Source organism: Corvus brachyrhynchos, unplaced genomic scaffold (genome assembly GCF_000691975.1).
Source record: "Corvus brachyrhynchos isolate BGI_N302 unplaced genomic scaffold, ASM69197v1 scaffold507, whole genome shotgun sequence".
Classification (NCBI taxonomy): Eukaryota; Metazoa; Chordata; class Aves; order Passeriformes; family Corvidae; genus Corvus; species Corvus brachyrhynchos.
Genome location: NW_008239072.1, coordinates 94,369 through 104,052, shown reverse-complemented (window position 1 = coordinate 104,052; position 9,684 = coordinate 94,369). Strand labels below are relative to the sequence as shown.

Sequence of the window (9,684 nt, the reverse complement as noted above, 5' to 3'; positions counted from 1 at the left end):
AAACCAACACAAGAGGGTGCTCCAAGTCCACAAATGCAACTTCACCCACAAAAGCAATTTTGACCACACACACAAAAATAAAGCAACATCCAATATTACTCCAAAACCCCAACAAACATTCAATCAACACTCTCCAATTACTGTCACCAAATCTTCCAAAATATCAGAATAAGACCCCTTAACACTAATGTGGTGTTAAAGAGGGCATCATTTATTCAGGCCTGAGGTCCCACAAGGGGTACTCCTAACCCTATGCAGACACGTGATTTTACAAGAATGTTGCTTATATACAGTTGCTACATGCATATTACCCATTATCACCCCGAGTTCCCAGATTCAGTCCTTGTTTTGTCTGTCACTACATTATTGAGCCAGATGTCTTCTTATCTTGCAACCCTCCTAGCTGGGAAAACAGTTTTTGCATGCCTTGTTTTTCTACTAAAAATTCACAGGCACAGGTAAAAATTGAATTAACCCTTTTGGTATCAGGCTCACTTACCAGGGCTGTCGGGAGGTTCTCTTCCACACACTCCAAGAACCTCCTAGACTGCCTCCTCTCTGCTGTGGTGAGTTTCCAGCAAACATTCGGCAAGTTAAAGACTCCCAGAAGAACAAGGGCTGATGATTGTAAAACATCAGAGAGCCACTTATAGAATAGTTCATCTGCCTCTTCATCCTGGTTGAGTGTTCTATACCAGTCTCCCACCAGGATATCTGCCTTGTGAGCCTTTCCCCTGATTCTTACTCATAGGCACTCCTACAGCATAAGTAAATACCTTTTAAAGGGGGGTCACAAACTTATTTGGACTTGATTTACAGAAATTAAAATAACAAAAGCTCCTAAAAACTTGGAGGTTTTAAGTTTCTCTGCTTTGGTAGATATGTGACACTGTTGGGACTGCCTGAGGCAGCACAGCATCCAGCTGCAGATGTCCTTGGCTTCTACTGCTGCAGGCAGGGGTTGGCTGCAGCAAGCAGGGAAAGCTGGCTCCTTTGCAAGGAGCGAGCCCCAAACAAAGGTGCTGTAAAAGTGTCGGCAGAGGCAAAGGATGAGAGAGGGGTCTCTGTGTAGGTTCCAGCTGGTTTATTGCCGGTGGAAGATCCAGGGACAAAGACCAGGAAAAAGGGGAAAGCACAGCATTTTATACGGGGGTGGAACAAAGGGAAACAACCAATGGGGATCGACTGAGGAGGAGGAGATAACAGAGGAATAACCAATGGGGTTAACTTAGGGGAGGGAATTACATGAGTAGAGCAATGGGGCATCGAAGAAGGAAAAACTTTCCAGAACTAATACATAAGCAACTAGGGGAAATACATAAACATGAACTTATACATAAAACTGGGTGGAGAACTCCTGAACCAATAAACTTAAAACATGTAAACTAAGAACCATTAGGAACATGGGAACTCACCGTAACTAAGGGGTGAAAATCAGACCTCTGTGTTCTGGAGGCCTGTTTACCAGTCCTCTGAATGCTCTGCTGCAGTGGCCACTGCCACCTGCACTGCAACAGACATGCAACTTTGTCACACTTGTCAGTAAAACTTTCTGGGGGTTACAGCACATTCATGGTGAAGTACTATAATTCTAATATAAAATAACTTTTTTTATTTGGATTCCTCTAATTCCTAGCTTATTAGATGAAGAGATTTTGATTGAATTAAATAGTATAAAATTGTTGTGGGTTAGCCTTGGCTAACAGCCAAATGCCCACCCAACTGCTCACTTAGCACCCCATCCAGCAGGACTGGAGTGGGGGGGAGGGGAGAGAAATAGAATGAGAAAGCTCACAAGTCAAGAGAAAGACAGGAGGATTGCTTACAAGGTTTTGTCCTGGTAGAAAATCTGTTGCTGATTAAAATAGGTACAGTTAATAGGAAACAAAAAGACAAACACTAAAACAGCTTTCTTCCCCTATTTCCCAGTCTCAACTTCACTCTTTAACTGCAGGCTCCTCTACACCCCTTCTTGCTAGCCCCAAGGAATGCAGAATGTGGTGGGGGTGGGGTAGTGGGAAATGAAGGGTTGGGGATCAATCCAAAACACTTAGTCTATGCCACTTCTTCCTCTCACACTTTTCCCCTGCTCCAGCACAGGTCCTTTTCAGGGCTGTAGTCCTCTGGGAAAACTCCTCTTCATTGGGAGTCCTCCATGGAACATGGTTTTGTCAGGAAAATTAATCCACAAACACCAGAGGTTTATGTCCAAACAGGAGACAGAGGAGTCCTGTTACTTTATTCGAATAAAGGGAGAGGCCATGGGGCATTCCCCTGGCATCTCTCAAGTTGTTAGAGGATGCAGCCTCCTTTTTATCCTAATTTCCCGGCCGCATTTCCCTCTCTCTTTCCCCATTGGCTGAGGTACTTAAGAGGTACAGACTTCCTGAAATGCTTAATACATGACTCCCTTTTAATGTATAACCCCCCCTTTATTTTAATTCTTATGGTATTTATGGTTCTTCCCATTGTTTCTTTCATCTCTCAATATCCAATTTCATTTATCAGCAGACCTATAATTTATTTATAAAGACAAATGTCTTTCTTTCCATTCATCAGTGGAATCCTTCCCATTGTTTCTTTTATCTCTCAGTACTAGTTTTATCTTCCAGCAGGCCCACAGCTTGTTTGTAAAGACAAGTCCCTCATTCCTTTCAGTTCCTTCAGGAAATGTCCCTCTGGTCCAGCATGGGGTCCTTCATGGGATATAGTGTGGATATATTCTCTGCCCTGGAACTCCTCCTCATCATTCTCTTCTGGCCTTTGCATTCCCTCTGTTTCTCCCTTTTTGTTCCCCCTCCTCTCTCCCTGGGCTGTCTTTTGCTCTTAAATACATTTTCACAGAGGTTCCATGCATGTGGTGGATGGGCTCAGCTATGTCCTGTGGTGGGTCTGTTTTGGAACCTGTTTGACACAGGACAGCCCCTGGCCGCCTCCCTCATATGCCACCCCTGCAGCCCCCCACAACCAACACCTTGACACCTACACTTTGCACAAGAATTTAAAACCAGCAGTTGAATGTATTCAGACCTTTGCTAACACTATTGATTCCACTTCAGTTGTAGGGCTTCTTTTGTTATTTCGCCTTGTTTTACTGACTAAACATGGCTCTGTAAACGTCTCTTCTATAACTATGGGCCTGAGCAAAAAAATAATTACTCTGTCATCTGATAAATAGATGGAGGAGGAGAATGATGTTGTTCTGTGTACTCTTGGGTTTCTTGGATAGATGCTTATGCTGCTCTGAAAAATAAATAAATATTAGAAGATTATAAAATTCAGAACGTTTTCTCTGAGAGGTTAGAGGGGACAATTATATTAAATTGGGCAGACATTCACGTTTGTTTTAGCTGGGAGGTTTTTAAAGCTCTCGTAAGTCTGTCCAATGTCGTAAAAGACCAGTGTCTTGGTTTGAGACAAATTTGGAGGAAAATGTCCAAAATGAACGTCCCTCTGTTAGAAGGCAGATTTCAGCAGCCCTTCCCCCACCAGGTTTGGAAAGACATTCCTCGGAGGAAAGTGAAAAAAACCTGTTTATTTAACAAGCAAAGTGCACGCAGGCACAGAAAAGAGAATGAATAATGCTAAATAATAAAACCTCTCGCTGTGGAGAAGAAACCTGGGTAGCTTTCAGAGTCCTTTCTGTGGATGTGGCTCTGCCCTCTCTGGAGCTGGGGTTCGGCGTGGGCCCCTCCAGGCCACAGTGTGGGGCTTCCTGGAGATGTTGTTCCAGACCGGAGCAGAACAGTCCCAAGAAAAGTTCTTGCCTCAGCTAGCAGGCTAGCTAAAAAGCAAAGAGTTTTAACTCTCCATCTCTCTCCTGAGAAAAGGAGCCGAAAGCTGGGAAAAAGCAGGAAGGTGCTTTCCTTGGCTCTGTAGCAGCAGCAATGCAGGGGAGTGTGTGTCCTTGAGCACAAACCGCTCTGAAAATTTGCCTGGCTTCTCTCCCCCCTCTCCTGAGAAACAGCTTAAAGACACAGGAAGGCACAGGATTCATGTCTGGCATAGGTCAGACAATAGGGAATACAGTATTATACAGTCACCCCAGGACAATCAGCTAGAAGAATTGGAAGGTGCAGCATCAAGTTTGTCCTTTGTATATCAGCAGATTCACTACGCAGGCTCTGTGCTGTGCAGGTGTGTCATAGTAAGAACAGGATCTCTTTCAGTGACTAAAAGCAATGAGTGTTTTACAAGTTCTCTAAGTAGTGTTGTAATCCAGCTTGCTCTCCTTCCTTCTCCAGCCTCCACACCGCTAGCTTCAGAACCATGTTTTACTTGGCAGCAAAACACAAATATGAATAGTGAGAGTCCTGCTACTTCACAAAACTATACAGCCTCCATCTTGTAGAGGGACAGTTTAGCCTTCTCTGCCTTTGAGGGAGTTGACAGCTCCTCCCAATTTAATGTTGCCTGAAAACTTGTTCAGCATATCATTTAGTCCTGCATTCAAGTTGTTTATGAAGATGTTGAAGAGAACTGGCCCTAAAATGGAGCCCTGTGGAACCCCACTTGTGACTGGTCAGCAGCCTCATGTAACCCCCACTTAGTCCAACACAGTGTGTGATGTGTTTATCCAGCTGTGTGCTGGACATTTTTATCCATAAGGACACTGTGAGAGACAGTATCAAAAGCTTTATTGAAATCCCAAAAGATGACATCAACTGGCTTCCCTTAATCAACTAGGTGGGTTACCTTCTCATAAAAGGAAATTAAGTTTGACAAGCAGGACTTTCCCCTCATGAACCTGTGCTGGCTGTGATCAGTGACTGTGTTGCCCTTCAGGTCTTTTTCAATAACTCCCAGAATATTCTCCATAACTTTTTCAGGCACTGAAGTGGGACTGACCCTCAACAAACCATGAATAGCTATGATTCAATTAGATACCAGATTTTTCTTGCTGATCTAGTTTATTCCATGTGACTTAAAGAAGTTATGCTCAGGGTAGCTAGCTCCCTGAGCTTTGTATTATATATGCATCTATAAGGGCACATAGAATGCATGCATTCAAATAAAATCAGAAAATCAGCAACTTAGCAATTGTTACTTGGGAATAAAACCTATACTGATGATTCCATTTATTGTCATACTGACTATTATCAGTCAATATATTCTTGCTGCTTTAAATGATCATGTAATTTTACAGGAAATAGAGAAAAGGAGAAGAATTGAAGAAGCATACAAAAATGCTGTGACAGAACTGAAGAAAAAGTCCCACTTCGGAGGGCCAGACTATGAGGTACAAATTCTGCTTCTGAAATTTTTAAAAATGCTAAGGCTATTGAAGATTAGTTTGTTTCTCAAAGGAGTGTATATGTAAATCAAGGTCTTTGTGCAATGTGTTCATGCCACTTTTTCTGCCTTGGAAACTGAAACTAAATGAAGAATCTAAATCCTTCGGTGTTTTGAGAATAGAAGTCTGTCTTCACCTTGGGTTTCCTTACTCTGCTTTTGTCTAAAGCATTTTGCTTACAGATATTTTTGATGACTTTTTAATTATTTTTCTTGTACATTTTATACTGCTCATTTGCAAGTTGTGTACTCTTACATTTTAATTAGTCATCTGTCTAGATATGAAACAACAAACATGAAAGCCCTGACTGCAGAGGCAGTCCTAGAATCTGAAGTTTAATTTCAATTGATTTTTAACTTGTCACTGCCATTTGAAATGTGTTGATAAATTCAATTATTTAGGTTCTGCTTCATCTGTTAAATGACATGTTTTATCAACTTCTTCCTCAGTTTGGTTATTTAATCACAGTCTGAATCTCTTAAACTGCCTTCTGAACAATAATGTAAAGTAATGCACCTATAAAGCAGTTTGCATAACTTTTAAGAACTCAATTCTTTAATTTATGTTAATTAAGCAGGTTTCTACTTACAAATCATAGCCTGAGAAATAGTATTAATATGTTGAGATATTTAAAAGATACTTGAGCTTATGTTCTCTGTTGTGACAGAGGCACTGTAAAAGAAAAGGATGGATAGGAAGTTGGACTTTGTCTACCTGGTTATGAACCCAGCTGCTTCTCCCAGATATCCCTGATGTAAAGTAGATTTTTGAAATTTGCTGGACCAGTTTGTTTTACAATAAAAGCAGTAAACCTAGTTTTCTTAAATTATCATTCTACTTAGTGGACACAAGTTTTTAAAAATTGAATACAACTCTACCTGCTGTTTATTGCTAAACTGTTCTTTCCAAGAATTCTCAATAGTGATCCACAGGATTTTGTCTTGTGCTTTGAGCACATATCTGAAATCCACCCTAAGGCACTGGAATACTTGGAAGGAGTCTAAATACACAGTTATGTTAATATATTTACTTACATACTGTAAACATTTTTAAGAGAAGATATCTGTTAATTAAAACCTAAATCTCATATCAAAGCATATTGACACTTTACTCAGTCTTTGGTTTCCTGGGGTTTTTGCTTGTTTATTTAAGTATCCCTAAATTGTACTTAAAGGAAAAAACTTCCTTTAACAAGCACAGTTTTCAGATGAATTCTAATAAATGAATATTGGTGAAAATATTTAAGGTCTATGGAAGAAATTTCCTTATGTCAGTTATATGCATAATACATAAATAGCTATTTCTAATATTGAACTTAAGTGGAGCTCTCATGTCTCCAAAATCTTGAAATAGTTTTGTTTCTTATGCTCTAGGAGGGTCCTAATAGCCTGATTAATGAAGAAGAATTCTTTGATGCTGTTGAAGCTGCTCTTGATAGACAGGATAAAATGGAAGAACAGGTATTGATACTTGAAAAATGTGTTAATGATGAGCACTTCATGGAAGACTTCTGTGACTTAATCAGTCCTGGGGTGCATCTCCCGAAACTCTAGATATTTTAGACTGACACTTATAAGTGGGATTCACTATTTAATATTTATACAGTTAAATATCATTGTTTAATGTGGTGGCCTGTTTAACACTAATTTTGAGAAAGTGACTTGACAGCTTGCATAGAAAAGAATAGTATAAGTGTTAATTTAATTGATTGTCTCTGGTTTATAACTCCTAAATAAATGTATTAGTCCTGTATAAAACTTATCTTTATATGTAACTGATGTCCTGGGCAAATAAGAATATCTAATGCTGCAGCTATTTCTCAAAACCTAATTATTGCTCTGAAGTTTCTTTTGACTGTAGCAGTATGTGAAATAGAAAAGACAGTTCTATTGGTGTTTGGTTTTGTTTAAAAATTGTGTAGGCTCTGGCTATTTCTCTAACATTTCTTGAATATACTTCAGTGTCAAGGATCAAAAAGGGATGCGTGTGATGAAATATATAGAATATGAGAAAATATTGTAGTGTATAAAATGAGAGGGAATAATAAAGTGGTGCCTCCTTTGTCTTAAAAGGTTTTTGGCTTATGAATATAGTGAATACAATGACTTGGTTAAGAATTATAAGACTTTCTAGTGGATATATAGTACCCAACAGAGTTTATCTATGTTGGGGTCTCTTAGCAGAAGATAGAAGTTTTGAGTGAATGTAGTACTACTACATGGATGCAACATCTGTGATGCTACCAATCTATTTTGCTTAACCTGGAAATATACCTTGAAGTATAGATAAATGGGTAATTCAGTCTCCAGGCATATTTGCTTCCTGAGAACTCCAGCAGGATAACTTCATGTCTGTCATGGACAGCATTAGTTGTAGCCACTATAAAGATTGAAGGTGCCTCACTCTTTCATAGTCCATCCAGTAGCAGCTGACTGCCAGTAATTAAAGTTATTTTGTTGCAGTCTCAAAGTGAAAAGGTCAGATTATACTGGCCAATATCCTTACCTTCTGGAGATGCATATTCTGGTGTGGGGACTCATAGATTTGTCCAAAAGGTAAGATATTTCTCATGATCTCCTCTGTATAATTGGCTGACTTGTATTTGTATATAGTATTTTATATGGATATGTAAGTTTTTTTATTATTATTATTTTTAGGTGTTTCTAGAATAACTTTCAGTAGTTTACTCATTTTTAATTGAAGTAGCTGGAATTGGAAAAGGACTGTTTTCTGTCTTGGCTAAAAAAAATCCTGATTTCAGTATCTATTTAGAATACTCTTGATTTGTATCAAGCTTGTCAGTTAGAGATTATAAAGAAAAAAACCAATAACTTGCTAACCTCAGTGTTTTTAAGATAACTTCACCAAAGTTAATTTAATTGATGGAAAAAAATATACAGTCTTTTGCATTAGGATCAATTGACTTAGTGTTACTTGAAACACTATGCCTTTTTTAGGGCTACACTGGGAGCATAATACATCATAGGTGCATGAAATCAGCATTTGCCACTGTGCTTGCTTCTTATGGTGCTTTTGTTTTCATTTTCTTCATTATCTCATGCTTGCAAGTTGGTACTGAATGCTCTGTTGTGCCTTTGTTCTGATTACTTGGTTTTTTCTTTGTCTGTCTCTGGTAGCCCTATAGTCGCTCTTCCTCCATGTCTTCCATTGATCTAGTCAGTGCCTTTGATGTTCACAGATTCAGCGCCCAGGTACTGTATTAATGTGTAGAGTGGGGGTTGTGTATCTTTGTTGCATTTCATCCTCTTCTCTGGAACCTGGGTTTTTTGTTACATAAATCACTGTTTGCTCTAAACTAGTATGTTGAGACAAAAAAAGAGCTATGTATTTCTATACTAAATGGTTGCTTTTTTACATTCTGCTTTCATACATATCACTTGTGCAGAGGCCCAAATGTTGTGAACTGTAGGACTGATTTCAGTAGCTTTAATAAAAATACCTACAACTTGAAAATTTTGCATTTCTGATTATAATAAAAGTAATAAAATAACACCTGTTTTGTGTGGGCTGGAAATGGTCTTTGCTTCAAATTGAATAGTTTTTCTTGTTTTAAAATCAAAGGTTTAATTCTGTCTTTAAAATCTGTCACTTGTAATAACATTAAGACACCAAATTTTAAGGTTCTCTATTATAATTTTTTACCTCTACAACTAGTTTTATTACCAAAAGGTCATAAAGTATGTTTTTAAAAAATGAGACTGTGGATATGAGAACTTTTACTGAAGAGTTCCAATATACTCAATTATCCTTCAGAAAATGTCTGACATCCTGAATAAGTGAATTTAGTTGTAGTGGCATATTCCAGTAATGTACAAAATTACTCTAGGTGCTTGCTCTGAAGAGCATAGTTTAGAGTTGAATTAGATAAGTGAATTCATGTGTTTGGTCTTTAGTCTAAAAAAAAAATTCATTCATTCATGCCATTACTTTCCTTCTGCTGTGGTCCATATGATTGTGAATGGGGCTTCCTTCTGGAGTCTGTTGGTTTTGGATTTGTTTTTAAATTATTAACTAACACTGTGTAAGGCCCCAATAAAAAGACTTTACAGTGGTTCATGTACTCTGGGTTAGAAACGCAGGAGAAATACTGACCAGATATTCTCAAGAGGTCAAAACAAGACAAAAGTTTACTGGCAAACTTTGGAAAAAGGAGAGAGCTTTGGCAAAAGATTTAGTACAACATCCAATCAGCACAAAACACTTCTCACAGCATTAATTTGGCCCATTAAACTTAGCAAACTTTAAACCCATGTTGTTGCAGTGGGGATCCTGCAACACGCATATATCAAACCAGGAGTCCCGTGGAAAGGAAATATATATGGACAGACAGATTCTTGCTAGATGTTTCAGAGAGATGTTTATTTCTCCAG

The 9,684-nt window shown here is 38.7% G+C and overlaps 1 protein-coding gene across 1 annotated transcript in view; it reads left to right on the top strand.

Annotated features, from left to right (window-relative positions):
• Positions 1 to 9,684, top strand: part of LOC103619122 — a gene marked incomplete at its 5' end in the record, with an annotated part of 95,309 nt that overhangs the window by 61,931 nt on the left and 23,694 nt on the right. The window contains 4 exons of the mRNA XM_008637606.1: positions 5,147 to 5,239; positions 6,667 to 6,753; positions 7,756 to 7,848; positions 8,431 to 8,505. Of these exons, the coding sequence (XP_008635828.1) occupies positions 5,147 to 5,239; positions 6,667 to 6,753; positions 7,756 to 7,848; positions 8,431 to 8,505 (348 nt within the window). The remainder of the gene's footprint in view (positions 1 to 5,146; positions 5,240 to 6,666; positions 6,754 to 7,755; positions 7,849 to 8,430; positions 8,506 to 9,684) is intronic.